General features: G+C 32.2%; 1 protein-coding gene across 1 annotated transcript in view; it reads left to right on the forward strand.

The window, feature by feature from the left end:
- Window positions 1-3588: 3588 nt before the first annotated feature.
- Window positions 3589-17074, forward strand: part of LOC149176736 (gamma-glutamylcyclotransferase 2-1-like) — a 55970-nt gene continuing 42484 nt past the window's right edge. The window contains exon 1 of the mRNA XM_089419953.1: window positions 3589-3890. Within this exon, the coding sequence (XP_089276079.1) occupies window positions 3811-3890 (80 nt within the window). The 5' untranslated portion in view covers window positions 3589-3810. The remainder of the gene's footprint in view (window positions 3891-17074) is intronic.

Below are 17074 nucleotides of genomic sequence, written 5' to 3' on the forward strand. Positions count from 1 at the left end.
GAGCATAGGATTGATGTGTTCATAGGGACTTTAAAGAATAACATCCAACATGAGGTTCACCTTTGGGAACCTGACTCATTGGAGAAAGAATTCTGGTTGGCAAGAAAAATGGAAAGCAAAATTATGGAAACAAGGAAGCCTACCCCTCACAACTATAAGGATGGCAGTGTTGTTTTCCCTAGCCTTCCACAACCTACAAGGTTGACACCCCAAAAATTGGAAGAAAAAATAGCAAAAGGGCTTTGTTACATTTGTGACAGAAAATACACTAAATGTCATATGTGTGCTAAGAATGAATTATTTTAAATAAATTGTGAAGAGGAGGAAGAAGATGATCAAGAAACATCAAAAGAAGAGGATATACACCAGGAACCAACCCAAAAGAAACAAGAAATGAATCCGATCATATCTTGTAAAGCACTAGCAAAAATTACCACTTCCCAAACTCTCAATATAGAGGGACATATCAAGAAGAAAAAGGTTCAAGAAGTTAAAGATCACATCGAGCATCAAGAAATGAATCTGGCCATTTCTTGTAATGCATTGGCAGGAATTACCACTCCTCAAACTCTCAAGATAGAAAGACATATCAAGAAGAAAAAGGTTCAAGCAATGAAATATCACATCGAGCATCAACAACAAGTTCTCAAACTCCTAAAGGATAACCTCACTTTGGCGTAGAATAGAATTAAACAACATGTAGATCAACTTTGCAGCGAAAGAAGTTTTGATGTAGGTGACTAGATATTTCTACGACTATAACCATACAAACAAATGTCCCTCAAGTAAGCTAAGGAGGATAATAAATTAGCGGCAAAGTATTATGGTCCATACAAGGTGTTACAAAAGATGGGTACTATGGCATACAAATTGGAGCTTCTTGCATCTTCCCGAGTGCACCCAGTTTTCCATGTTTCATGCTTAAAGAAGGTTATAGGTGAGAAGCTCATAGTTCAAACAATATTGTCGGAACTTGATGAGGAAGGAAAAATCATATTGGAACCTGAAACAATCACAGAAACAAGAACCTGATAGCTACGGCATCGATCAATTTCAGAGTATCTCATCAAGTGGAAGAACTTACCCGCTGAAGATTCCACATGGGAGGATGATAATTTTATACAGAAGCATCCAGAACTACTCACGCATTGAGGACAACACTTTTTGAAGGAGAGGGGCATGTTAGGTCCCTATACTACTAGTGTAACCCCTTATTATTATTAGTGCAACCCCATTATTATATTGTTGTGCCAATGTAGTCCCCATATTGTTATTATTGTGCCCCATAGAAGCTCACTATTGTTATTGTTGTGCCCTTACATTATTATTGTTATGTCGGCTCTGATTATATTATGACCCCTTAGACTCCTATATATATATATATAAAGGAGGTCTTGTCATTTGTATCATCCAAGAATTGTTCATTTGTGTAATGTAAAGGAGGTTGACCCCTCAAAGAGACTGATTTTTAAGTTGTTGATCTATCTTTTCTATATTTTTGTGAGTTGGTTTCATAACAATGGGAGTACGTAGATGGCCTAATGTTACTTCAATGAAGACATGAGTGAAAAAAAGAAAACATGGATGAAAGAAAACTACACATGGGTGCAAAAATAAAATATCTACCTCAAGGCATGTCCCACAAGTAGCAAGGAGCTAAATAATTTTGTTATGGAGAAGTTTCATAAAAGGGTATGGAGAAAAGAGTTGGGTAGAAAGAAGAAGTACTACATTGAGGAATTCAACCCTATGTGTGATCTACAACAAAAAGAGTTCATTGGAGCTAGCATTTCGTGGAGGGCAAAGGTTCTTATTGCTCAATTAATGACCAACTCGCATCAACTTCAGTGTGAAACAAGATGGTGGAAAAGGCCGAAAGAAGCTTGGGAAGAATGGGTGTGTACATTTTGCACGTCTAGTGCAGTGGAATCGAAAAATCATTTCATTTTCGAATGTGACACATTCAAAGACATCAAAGAAAGTTATGGGAATATGTTAGCATCAGGTTGGTCCAGCTCGTCATCAATTTGAATAAGAAAAGGATTGAATTGCAAAAGGTGGAAAATAGGGAACTAATGGTCTGATAGTCTATTTTTAGTCTCATGAACCTTAAAATATCATTTCATTGGTGATTGAAGTATTGTGAAATCTATGAAAATTCAAAGATCAAAGGTTCAATTACTCTTGATTATGACTTGGTTTGACACCTAGAGATTTATTATATTAGTAATAATATTTTATAGTATTCTATGGAAGTTAATCCCTATAGTCCAACTAATAATTATGGATAATTAAATTAAAAATCTGAAAAATAAAGTTATAATTTAGTTATTTTTCATAATTTGTTTTTTAATTTCAACATTGACAATAATATTTATTTTTCAATATTATTGAAAAAAATATATTTTTCAAATATTTGATTGAACCATATCTTGAACCTTTCTAAAATACAATGACATGTGGATAATTGCCTCAATTTTTTTTTCATAATGTTTGGATGCAGTTGCAATATTTATGCCATGATTTTTAAATATTTGTGCAATGATTTTTCATTTTTAATTTTCATAGAAAACATATTTACCATTAGTTACTACCCACCATAATTTAAACAATTATTTGCATACAAAATGGATAGGAACAAGATGTAAATAAATATAAAGTTATTGTCCACTACTATTTATGTGTTCGTGAATATAAGTGGGCTACCTACTCCACTAGCTCAAAGTATAATGCTCCATCTTGGTATTTTTTCTACTACTCCACTAGCTCAAAGTATAATGCTTCATCTTGGCATTTTTTCTACAAATTTTCAAGTACTAAACTTTAGGGGTGGTTTTGAGGCCCTAAATGATGTTTTTTTATGTGGTTAGTTTATTTGAAAAATTTCAAGCACAAGCCTTTTGGCATTTCATCTCCTAGGGTTGGATTTTTAGATGTTTAGGATTTCCTCATTACTTATGTTAAAAAACCCTTTATGCCTCATTGTAACTGAGTTTGGTAAAGCATGTAGCCATCACATCTCTTTTTAAAGATAAAGCTACCACCTAGTTTGTTTCATTCTGAATTTTTACAAATTTTCCCTTTTTGTTAAGTTCATAAATCTGGATCACTTCAACACTTTAATAAGTAAGAATAAAAATCTAAATGTATAAACTTACTAGTGGTTAGTACCCATCAAAATTAATGCAATTTCTTGCTCTTTAATAAACAATTAATTTTTCATATATCAATTTGCACTTTTTCTAAAATCATAATTTGTAACTTGAATTTCATGGATTAAATTATCTTACAACACTTATTAATTAAACTAAAACTCTAAAAACTCTACTGCAAAATAAACACACTTATCAACCTCATAATAATTCAAAAATTTTAAATCACCCAAACCCAAATCCAAAAAAACAGAAAGGAAGCAACCAATCAATAAAACAAAATTGTGCTGTACCCTAAACAATTGTCCACATCCGTCACCAGCCATCCATGCACAGACGATCGAGTTTGTGGTGTTCAAAACGTACAGTTAAAAGAGTGAGATTCATTCCCCTTGGACGCAATTACGGCTGCCCGCCATCCGAAACAAACACAGCATTTCCAAGCCCTCTTCACCTGGTGACTGCTGTTTCTTCTCAGTCCATTCATGGAGAATCTATTTCAACAAATTGCCTCCCTCCATTAATGTGTCGTAGTCGAACAGCACCGTGGTTTCCAGCCTCATCCGCCCAAAGATCAGTTACGCCATGAACGTCAACAGAAAGCGAGTTGCTACTGAGGAGGTCAAGTTTGAGAGAAACTGCTCGAGGGCACTCATAGATGTCCAACACAATCAAGGTGAAGCTCAGACTTTCCAGAAAGCGATGCCATCTTTTGGAGGAAAGCTTAGAGCCCAACCTGTAAGTCCATTCATGAGATTTATTCAAAAATTCCTAAAACCCTTTGCTAAAGAGTTAGATCTCCTTCTTCAACCCTCTTGATTTGTTTTTGTAATGTCTCGGAAAACATTCTGCACTGTGCAATGGCCTATTAATACAATGTACAGTTCACTTTGAATTGTTTAAGATTTGAAAATATATATATCCCAATTTTTCTGTTAGTGCTACACTACTTTGTGTCATGTGATTACCATCCTTACACTGTTGTTCCGTAGAGATTCTCTTGCAGGGAAATAGAGGGTAGGGTAAGTCACTGGCAATAAGGCATGAAACGTCACTTTGGGAAATCAGTAATATCGCCCACCTTCTCCTTCGATAAGCCAAACCCAACGAATTTAGGCCAGTCTTTAAGCCGGAAGAAAGGGGCCGGACTAACAAAACGAACATGCAAATCCCTTAGGAATGTGATTATGCTACTTCCTTTTTTTCAGCAGAAAAAAACAGAGCTTTTTCATATTAAAAAAAAAAAAATTACATATGAGAATAAAGAGACCAAACAAAAAACACCTGTGCGAACAAAGTCAAAAGATGCCAAAAGTCTTACAGAGCAAATACAAAGTGGCTACACTGCATATAACATTCGAAAATTAAAGATGCCAAAAGTCTTACAGAGCAAATACAAAGTGGCTACACTGCATATAACATTCGAAAATTAAGCTTACTGAGAGCCAAAATCATGAGAAAACCAGAGTAACAGACATCTAGTAATCAGAACTCAAAAAAGGCCTCTTGTGAGATGGATCCATCAATCAGAAGTACGAAAAACATTCTGTGAGGAAAAAGGGAAACCCCTCTTTTAGACAGAACATCCGCTTCAATATTCTGCTCCCGATAGATATGGAGAAAAGAAATGTCGCAGAAAGAAGAACGAAGCACGAAAATGCGATCCATCCAATGGAATAACAAAGGAACCTGGAGGGCATTCCACCCCTGCATCCATGCATCCACTCAATGATAGACAACAAATCGCCAACCACCTTCAAGGAGTCAATAGCCAACCAGACAATGCTTTGGAGTAACCCCCACAATGGCACTACCTCTGCCTGACAACTTGAACCAACTCCACCATTCCAAAAGAAATGGTAAGTCCTGTTGGGGAAAATTTTAATGATTTCCCCACAACCACAGTCCCGAGCAACAGAGGCCCCATCAAAATAGCCTATTGGGAAAAAAGATCCCAAGTCCTGGAGCTGGACTGAGCACTAAGAAAGCATAGGGAACCAAGGGCCGATCTCAAGGAAATAACTGACAACCTTGACACTAACGGAATGATAATCTGGAACCGATCCTCAAAGATGAATGCATTTCGGGATCTCCATATCCCCCAAAAGACATATAAGGGGAGAGCATGAAAGGGCCTATGACAGGAAGGCCAATACATTAAGCAGTGGAAAATGGAGGACCAATCCTCGACAAACTAGATATTTAACAAATTTGCCACGTGAACCCAAATGGCCTTCGCAAAAGAGCATTCAATAAAAAAGTGGAAAGCATCTTTTGGAGTAGAGTGAGAGAGATGACACCAACCCAGACCTCACAATCCCCTTTTCATAAGATTCTCCCAAGTCAAAATCTTGATGTGAAGGGTACTTAATCTTTAAAGGCGCATCCCATTTCCACATGGGAATAGTCAACAAATCGAAGGGTCCAGGGGTGGGATTATGCTACTTCCTACCTAAGTGGGAAACCAGAAAGAAAATTGGGAATTAGAATGGAGGAAGGGTGATAAAGGAAAAATCATGGATTTTCATCCCAAACAGGCTAAGGGCAAAGTAACATAAATGAAATAAACAAAACTTACAATTACAGTCCTATGGTGAAACTTCCTACTCTGAATAGGCAAACTAGGAGGTTGGGCCAGCATAAGGGTGACTGTCTTGAAACACATTGGATTAGGACTCCTCTTCTAAGGAGGAAGACACTCATATTTCCATCCCTCCCAACTACAAGCACATTACAGGGAAGAAAAGCCCATTCAAATCAGTTGTCACATTCAAAACTCCTTTGATGGCTTTGGATGTCACTGCATAGAGCAATTTGATAGGCTCCAAAGTGATACATTGCAACTACTGAAAGGATCAAACATAAGTAAATATGACTACTCGACTCTAGACCAACTCATGAAAGGGAGAAGGGAGCAACACGAAGCATTTGGGTGTGATCATTTAAATTGAATAGTTATTCCATATTTACAAGAACGTTATAGCCAGTATTGAAACTTGACATTGGCCTCACCCTTGAGAGGGAAAATCAACACCATAGCTAGCTTTGAAAATTGACATTGGCGTACCCAAGAGTAACATTTATCAAAATTGAAAAGTCCTTCCATGCTAGAATAATATTATAATCAATATTGAAGTTTAATATTTATTTTATTGTGAAGAAAAATTATTTTAATAGTTAAGAGCATGTGTTTTTTTTCAAAAACAAATCTACAAAAGTAGAATATGTATGCTTTCATAGACTTTAGCAGTCATGTTCTTTTGCAGATGGGGATCCCTTATTCCACCAAAAGAAAATCTTATACACCAATTTGATGTCTAAAACCTTAAAATTATATATATATATTATAAAAACACATTATATTGAAAGACATGCCTATTTTGAAATAGAGCTTCCATAATTTTAATTTAATTATCTATAATTGTTAGATGGATGGTAGAGATTTAATCTCCATAGAATATTCTTAGTACTATACACAAATGAAAGGCTTAGATTTGTTCCAAAGTAGTTATGTCCTTTTTTGCCATGTTAATTAAATTCATTAAGTCAAAAAATGTGTGTCATATGAAATAAGTTATGAGTTTTTGGGCCGGTGGTATTGATAAATCATCTTATTGGCCCATAGTATTGTAACAAAGTATATCTATAGATTAATAATGTTCATGATAAAGTAGGGATGAATCTCCATGATCAATAATCTTGTTACATATTTTTTTAAATGCATATATATTTTAATTTATATGTTAATTATTTTTATGATTAATAACAAGTATTGTTGTTTTAAATAAAGTTATGATTTAGTTAATTCCCTGTATAGGTTCATCTTAATCCTTTAGCACTCACCTAGAGGGATCGAATCCTTTTAGGTGCAAATCACTTTTACAATACAAAACTTGAAAACATGTCAAGTATTGGGATACTTGAAAATATTCTTTTGGGCACTTGAATTGTGTAATCTACAAAACTTAATCTTGTAATTCCAACAAATATTAACTAGATTTTAGATAAAATTAACCTAAAAAAATACTTGAAAATGAACTAAAATATAAAATAATAAAATTGAAATGTTTTAATCATAATAATTCTCTTTTTCAATTATTTTATATGATATATTTCTGGATTTTTTAACTAAATATAATATACACAGTTGAAATTAAAATCTTTTATTTAACCAAAAAATATTAACTAGATTTTAAATAGAATTAACCTAAAAAAATACTTTGAAAAAAAGATAAAATATAAAATAATAAAATTAAAATGTTTTAGTCATCATTAACTTTTTCAATTGTTTTATAGGGTATATTCATGGATTTTTTTAATGATATATAGTCATCGCAACAACAATCTGGTCTTGTCTTTTGCAAAATAAATATATATATATAGTTTGCAACATTCACATTTTTGTCCAATGCGAAATCTGGTCTTGTCTTTTGCAATATATATAGCAACATTCACATTTTTAGCCAATGCGAAATTATAGGTACATGAGTATATTGCACTGAAAACTTCATGAAAACCATAGAGGCCAGTTGTGGTGAGACTAACCTGACAAAGAGCATCATTAGTGGAGTGCTCCTATAATCGGCATCATTAATGGAGTGCTCCCATACTTGGGTTGATTCTGCCTTCACCTATATTATAGTTGATTGAAAACCATAGCTTATCCACAGATTGATGGGAAGAAGAAGACTGTGCCATATTGAATTTGGGTGGAATCATTAATGGTGTAGATAAAGGTGTCAATGTCTTTGCCACTAGGGTAGGGTACACGTTCGTTTCTAATCAAATTAATTTTTGGAAAAAAAAATATATATATATATTGGAATTTTATGTTTTTAAATAAGTTATATTACAAAAAGAACGCTATAGAAAAAACTCTGGATTGTCAAAATCTTAATTAGTAATTTGATTGACTCAAAATATTTTACATAACATTACTCTGGATTGTCAAAATCTTAATTAGTAATTTGATTGACTCAAAATATTTTACATAACATTACAACATCTCTTCTAAAATAAGTTCGAGCAGACTTCTCAATCTAACAAGTTAATGATATCCATGGTAAAGTGGGGTGAATATCCATAATTAAGGATCTTGTTATATTGTAAGTTTCTTCTAAGTATAGGTTTTTATGTGCTTATTAATTAAATTTAAATATGGTTGCATAATCATTAGTTTAATTTATATGATAAAATGGATCTTAATTTATAGTTAGCTAGTATTTATATGTTATATATTTGAATGTGATATATATTTTATGAATATGGGGAGGGTAGCACAGGATTCGAACCTAAGATCTCCGGTTAGGTGAGACTTCATTCCACAGCCATCCCCACTTGAGCTACCCCAAATGGACTAATTTTTTTTTAAATTACTCACATAATAATAAATAAAATAATAAATTAAAAAAAAACAAAAACATGACCGATATTAAAATATAAAATACAATTTTGATTATATTTATATTTTTTCATAAATATGAAAAAAATCATTATAAATTAGTAAAACAAAAAGAAATATTAACAAACTAAATGATTTGAAAAAAAAAAAAAAAAATCATAATTTTAAATTTATTCCCATTAAGAATGAATTTTATTTTTCATTTCTACAATTAGATACCTAATTTCTATAGGTATCCTTTCGTAGATACCTATCCAAATGTCTTTGCTAGATACCTATTTAAACATGGTCACTGTGATTAGTTAGAAATTCCATAAGTTATCTTTGTAATATATATCTCCATTCAAAACTAGTAAAGCTCTCACTATGATTGGTTAGAATTTCCATAAGTAATCTTTGTAATATATAGTTTCATTTAAAATTAGTTAAGCCATATGAATCGATATTGTTTTCACTAAATTATTGAGCTTGATAGAGATGATTGTGTGACTTTAATATCAATCACAGTACTCAATACTTTAAAATTGAATGTGTATTTTAGAAATATGGAGTATGCATCATCTTGAATGTCTTGATGGTTTACAATTTTTTTCCTTAATTTAATTCCATAAACATAATTTAGGTCTTCATTACATCCCTTATCTATAGAAAGATTGAATAGTGATTTGTGGTAATACTCTTAGTTGTTGGTTTGCAACAGAGGACATTTTGTGAAATGAAGAATGCACTAAACAAGTGTAAACAACGACCTTGCAAATTGAAATAATGGGTCTTAAACGCAATATTACCACATGTATTTCACATGTTAGTGATTTAAATGAGATATGTTTAAGTTGGTAGATAAAGTTAGTGATTTTACATGTAATGAATTTATCAATTTTCTAACCATTATGTTTACATAAAATTAGATAATATTCTTAGAACATTAAAAACTTCATTATCACAAATATAAGTGCTATATTTATAGTGTGATTTAGTAGATTATATGATTAGCATTCCACAGACACCAAAGTATGTCAAAATGAATTGAATACTAACACAAAAAAATTACAAATAACGAATGTACAACATTGCCATTGATTTACAAATACTAAACTATTATTATGCAGCTCTAGAAAATTGTAATCCATTATATTCCATGAGATTACTTATTTGACTCTCTTAGGCATTGTTGCACTTTTTATACACATCAATAGAATTAAAAGGAAAAAGAATGGAACAAAAAATTTACAAATAACAAATTTACAATCAATACTTAAACTACTATTGATATAACTTTGGAAAATTGTAATCTATTATATTTCATGAGATTACATATTTGGTTTTCTTTAGGGATTGTTGTATTTTTTATACACCTCATTAGAATTAAGAGGAGAGATAATGTAATGTTTTAGAAATGTTTTTATAAAATATTATAGTAAATTAATAGTAACTTATTAATTTGAATTCTTAGTAATGATTTTAGAAATTTATAATTGGTGGATTGTTTACCCAAAATATTGGATAGATTATAAGTTTGATTCATAGTTCTTTCTAGAAATCTTCTCACAATGAATAATTGTGGATATTTTCACTCTCTCAACTCATAGGGAAGTTTCTTCATTGCTCTAATAGGGTTCTTAGTGCATGAATTAGTGTTAATGCCTAAGTTGTTTCTACCTCTTCTATGTTAAGTTCTATATAAGCTCCATGTTAACCTAAAACCCCTTATTAAGCCTTAAATTTGTGTGATTACATTTCTATTAATGTATAGTTATGTAGCATATAACTTTTCATGGTCTCATTTTATTATAATTGTACCATTTCTCACTCTCTCTCTTTCTATCTCTCTCTCACACACATACACACACGCACACATATATATACACACACACACGTGCACACATATACACACACACACACACACAGAAGACCTAGTCTTAACATCATAGGATCTTGTCTTGTACATTGTATTCATTGTAAATGAAGGTTTCCCCCTCAAAGTGGATTGTAATTATTAGTTTCTTATCATTTCTAATGTGAAAGGTTCATATCATTTGCTATCAGAACATATAATCCTAAGGTTTTGCTACTTCCAATGATTCCTCTTGGTATTTTTGCTATCACTTTCTTTCATGTGATGCTTCAAACGGTGAAATTTTGAGCATATTCAGGAGAGATATCAGGAAACATCTTGTTAAATTTTCATAATATGTTTTTTATACCTTCAGAGATATACGTTATGAAAGTTAGGGTTTATGATCATTCCTAAAATCCATTTTAGATGAGGTATTTCAGCATTTTCATTATAATTATTTTTCTATGATATTTCCAACTATGAAATTTCGAGCATATTGAGAAAATTTCACAAGGTACATTTGGTAAAATTTTAGATTCTACTTCACTATAATTTCTAAAATACCTTCTGGAAGTTGCGGTTTATGAGTGGTCTTGAAATCAATTTCAGACAAGTGATCTTAGCACTTTTACTATAATTTTTTTTTTTCATGTGTGTGGGGAAGAGAGGGGGAGAGGGAATTGTGGGTACACTCCAAATTATGAAAATTTCAAAGATATGAGGAAACTTAATGATATACTTCAGGTGAAATTTCATAGCCATATTTGAAGAATTGCAAAAGTGGCATCTCATACAAGTTTTCTCTTGGGAAGAGGCCAAAACTCAACAAGTTTTGGGAAAGTTCCATAACTTTTACCTGAAACATCAAATTTGCGTCACATTTATGGAAATGTAGAAAAGACACATAAAAGGATTATAGACAAAAATTTCAAAAAAAGAAGGGCTCAAAACTCAAAGATATATCAAAAAAAGGGTTTTCTATGTAGATATTCTCCAAATTAAGGTTTTAAAGGTATGTAATTTACAAGTGAGATGACTTTTGATGGGAAAAATCCATTTTTTTCTGTGACTGAAAATTGTAATGAGGAGTGGTACAATTATTATGTTCCAAGATTCCTCCCAAAAAAGCTGCTACACTAATTATACCTCCTAAAGGCTCATTCAAGACCCATGAAGAAAGTGAATACTTACCATTTAGGTTCTCCCAATTAGAGAAGAATGTTAATGAAATGGATGGTTGTATGTGGAAATCTCTCAAGAAAACCTTAAAATAGAAATGAAGGATGAAATGAAAAAGAAAAAGGAGGAAAATAGGGAAGAAATTAAAAAAAAAAACCTATCAAGACAAAAATACATAAATTTGTCAAGGAATAAATAAAAAAATCCATGAATTTCATGGAAAAGCTTCCCTTGGAGAGGCTTCCTAAAAGGCATATTGAGATCCAAGTAAAATCAAGACAATAACGAGAAAAATTGTATTGGAATTCAATAACATATGGGAATTGTTTTATCACAATTGGAGAGCACATATATTGAAGCATAAAACCATGACTATGATTTTTCTCTCCAAGTTCCTCATCATCAGGGCTTCAAGTTGGCACCAACGAACTACTACATTCCAAAGATCAATATGAAGAAGTTTAATGATAATTATCCTATGACATGGATATTCGAAATGGAGCAATAGTTTGATCTACACCAAGTGGTAGCCTTAGAAAAGGTAAATTATGGAGCCATGTTTTTAAAACAAGATCAATAGGTATGGTATCAATGGATTTCTGAAATGAAAAATGATTATGTTATATCTTGGTCCATTTTTACATAGGAATCGTTAGCAAATTATAGGGATATCAAGAGAAATATGTTTTTTAGTCAATTAGTAAATCTTTGAAAAAAGTCTAGTTATAGAGAACATTCAATAATTCCAAAAGTTGAGTCTCAGGGTAAATAACATTTTAGAGGATAATTTTCTAGACCCATTTATGGGAACTTCAAATGAAAGAATCTAACATGAGGTGCATCTCTTTGAACCTAAATATCTAGAGCATGCCTTCAATCTGGCATGGAAGTTGAAGTAAAAATATGGCCACTAGAAAATCAATCACTAATACTTATAGAGAAAATCATGCTCCCTTTTTTAAACGAACAAGGCTAACACCTTAGTAAATGGATCAAAGAAGAGAAAATGGATTATGTTTCAACTATGATAGAAAATATAGTAAGGGACATAAATGTGGTGAAGAGAACTTATTCTACATAGACTATGAATATTGAGAAGATAAATAATTGGAACTATCACAATATTAAGAGCTAGAAGAGATTGATCCAACAATATCTTGTCATGCATTGGTTGATATCAGTGCTCCACAAACCCTCGAGATAAAAGGATACATAAAAAAATAAAAATTTAACAATGTTGAATTGATTCAGGTAGTACCCATTACTTCATCAATTACAAATTGTAAAAACTTCTTAACTTGTTTATATATACAATGCTATAATTTCAAGCATTGATTGCAAATGGAGGTACCATAAATTGTAGGGAAGTTCCATAGTATTAAGCTGAATATGGGGGAGTATTTATTGGATGGCACCGTGATTGGAATCCAAATGAGTGGTGTTTATGGTGTATTAGGGTCTAATGGTTACAATCTTTAGCAATAGCAACATTAAATTTTCAATATCTTTTCATAATATTTTCCTCAGAAGGAAAGGAAATTGAACTTAGATATACGCATGGGGAACCTTTTAAAGTGATAAGCTCTAATAGAATTACAAAATTACTAAAAAAAATGTTATGTTGTAATCACACAATTGTTTTCATTATATGTTCAGACATCTATATCCTTTGCTCCAGTGGATCTCTGAAAAATTATAAACCATCGTTCCTAGGAATTTACAGATATGTCTAAGGGTCTTCCACTTACTTGAGATCATGACCATGCTATGCATTTACAACCTAGAAGTAAAAAACCTAACATTAGGCCTTATAGGAATCCATATGCATGAAAGAGTGAGATTGATCATGTAGTTCGATAAATTTTAGAGGTTGGCTTCATTCCAACTAACCAAAGTGCTTTCTTTTCACTAGCAGTGATGGTTATAACAGAGGATGTTTCATGGCATGTGTGTCCATATTATAGACAACTCAAAAAAATGACAATAAAAGTAAAGTCTTCTATTTATGTCATTTATAAATAATTAGACAAAATGCATGAAGCAATTTTCTTTAATAAGTTGAATCTCCATTGTTTCTATCATCAAATTAGAATGAGCCAAGAAGAAATTCCTAAAGTAGCATTTAGAACATGTGAAGTTCATTATAATTTTTTTATTATGTCATTTGGACTTACAAATGCACCTTCAATATTTCAAAGCTTGATTAATTCTATTTTCAAAACCACCATTAAAAAATGTGTTATTATCATTTGATGACATATTGATCTACAAAAAATCTTGGGAAGACCATGTACAACATGTTGACAAGGTCTTAACACTATTGGAAGAGAAAAAAAACTATATGAAAATCCTTCCAAGTTAAAAAATAAATAAAATAAAATAAAATAATTAACTAATTAATTAATTAATGAAATAAAAGATAATAGTAAATAAAGTGTGTCAAAGTGGATAATAACAAAATAAAAGCTATGAGGGAATGGTTAATCCCTAATACCTTGGAAAAAACTGAAAGGATTCTTAGGATTGACAAGATATTACCACAATTGTTCCAAGATTTATGGACAAATATTAGCACCTCTAACAAAATTATTGAAGATGGATTCATTTTCTTGGACTAAAGAAGCAACCAAATATTTTGAGAAAATTAAAGATGCTACGTGTACAACTCTCATCGTAGCGAGACATGACTTCGAAAAAACCTTCATTGTGGAGTGTGGTACCTCAAGACGTGGCATTGGTTTAAATTTGATGCAAGAAGGAAGGCGACTTGACTTTTAATGTAGAAAAATTAAAAGAAAGAACTTACTCAAACTCATAATGAGAACAAATGTTGGCCATATTACATGCATTGAAGAAATGGCGTTCGAAGAAACTTCAAAATTAAAATAGATCATGATAGTTTGAGGTAATTCTTGGGAGAAATAATATATTTAGAAGAGAAATAAGAATGGGTTACAAATATGTTGGGTTATGACTTTGAAATTATCTGTAAAATGTAGAAACAAAATATTGTGGTAGATGTACTCTCAAGGAAAGAGGAAGACACAAACAATTTACTATTATCTATTTATATTCCATGATTTGACTAGGCAGAAGAAGCAAGGATAGATTTGAAGCAAGATTATAAGGTACACAAGATAATTCGAAAACTACAGGAGGATCTCGATACAATAGAAAAATTCATGTGGGAAAAATATTTGTTGTGGTATAAATATTGCTTATACTTATGTAAGAATTTTCAACTCAAACAAAAGGTCCTTTTGGAATTACACATTTCTCTTGTAGGAGAACATTTAAGGTTCTTGAAGACATACCATAAGACCAAGAAATATTTTTTGGGGAGGGTCTTAAAGCATGTGTGCAAACGTTTTTTGGCTAAATGTGTAGTATTCCAACAAAACAAGGTAGATACAATGAAGACCGCAAGATCGTACAACCATTAGCTATACGAAGTCAAGATTGGGAAGAAGATTTAATGGATTTTATTATAGGTTTACCCAAATATGAAGGGAAGAGTGTCACTATGCTAGTGGTAGATCGAATGACAAGGTATGTCCATTTCAGTCTCTTTATGATGATTTTAAAGCAACTACAATGGTATAAATATTCATGGAAATAGTCCAAAAGCTATATCGAATACCATATACTATCGTAAGTGATAGAGATTCAATTTTCATTGGAAATTTTAGACTAAATTATATTCTTTTTTGGGTACACAATTTTCTTATAGATCATCTAGATGTCCTTAATTTGATGGGAAAATTGAGATTGTGAATAAATGTTTAAAAGGGTATCTACATTGTTTTGCAACTATTAAACATGCATAACGGGTCAAATGGTTTGCCTTAACAGAATGGTGGTAGAACACATCCTTCCATACTACATAAAAAATGTCACCATTTATGGAACTTTATGGATATCATCTTCAATCCATCACATCGGCCTTGGAAGGTACTATAAAGTCTCAAATAGTAGACAACCACATATGGCACCAAAAATAAGTTCTCAAACTATTGAAGAACAATTTGGTTATAACACAAAATAGGATTAAACAACAACCAAGTTAGTATTACAGTGAAAGGGAATTTGAAGTTGGGCATTAAGTATTTGTGAGACTACAACCATATAAGCATATGTACTTTAAGAAACAAAAGGAGGACAATAAATTATCATCGAGGTATTATCTACCCTATAAGGTTTCTAGGGTTTGTTAGGTCATAGGATTTATTGTTATGAGTCAAGAGAGTCCACATCATGTTTATACGACCCTTTCGGGAAAAATATATCTTGTAAAAGAATTGATTTTGAGTCTATAAATCCTGGAAACCTTCAAAGTACAATTCGGCCCTAGAAGCTTCAAGTCATCCTAAAGGAGGGAATTCTACCCCTTAGAAAGGCTATATGAAGGAGTAGTTTGACTTCATTTGAGATTCACTCATCATCAGGTTTGATCTCAAGATAAAAAGTTTGATCTAAGGCTAGAAGAGACAAGGAAGATGTAGTGAAGGTCTAGAAAGAAGAAAACTTGTTTTCAGGCTCTATCTCTCTCACATGTACAAAATTCTAGGGTTTCTGCAACTACAAAGAGCATTGAAACTATAAGTCTGAATTGTAGTAGAGTGAAGTGTAGGATCTAGTTGCTGGAAGAAGAAATACTCTACCTTGATTTTGTTGACCTTAGGAGGAGTTTTCTTGATCTAAAAAGGATCTCTTAAAGAAGTTGAATTAGAGTTTTTGCAACAACTATAGGGCCAAAGTTGTAGGTCGAAGTTGCTTGATGAAATTGCAGGTTGAAGTTGTATGGTCGAAGTTGCCGCTGGAAGTTGATTGATGTAGGATTGAGTTGTGATATTGGAAGGGATGACTTGGTACATGGAAGTGGCCTTAATCTAGGTTTTTGGTCTTTATCTCTCATTTGAAGCAGATTTGATAAGAAGAGAGGATTTTTTCTGATTTTTCCCCTTGGAGGGGTTTTTCTCTGGCTTGGAGCCGTGTCCACTGTCTTTATTATTGTTTCTCTTGACACTTGTTTGATGAAGAATATCTAATAAATAAACACAAGAAGAATAATAAAGTTCACAAACAAGTATTAAGGTTAAGGAAAATTGGATTTAATAGCTACCAGTTTGCATTTTCCAACATGGTATCAGAGCTAAGGTGAAAAAGAAGGGAGTTGGAAGGATCATCTTGTGGACACAAGGAGGGTTTTCTAAGGGGAAAAGGAAGACCTATTGATCTAGAAGAAGGGTCTCATCAGAAGAAAAGCTTGAAGAAAACTACAATAATATTGTTGTTCTCTCTTAAGCAAAGGATCTAGTTGAAGACTCATTGAAAGACCACCATGAAGGAAGCATCGAAGGATTTTGGGATCATTACTTTTGGAAGCCATTGAAGTCTCTTTGAAGATCTTGAAAGCCTCAAGATAGTTGAGACATCATTAAAAAGGGAAGACTCTTGATCATCAAGTAAGTATCATATTATTACTCTATGTTTGAATCTAAAGGT

This window comes from Pinus tabuliformis, chromosome 4_1, assembly GCF_031772625.1.
Source record: "Pinus tabuliformis cultivar Carrire ecotype Pingquan chromosome 4_1, CPIR1, whole genome shotgun sequence".
Taxonomy (NCBI): domain Eukaryota; kingdom Viridiplantae; phylum Streptophyta; class Pinopsida; order Pinales; family Pinaceae; genus Pinus; species Pinus tabuliformis.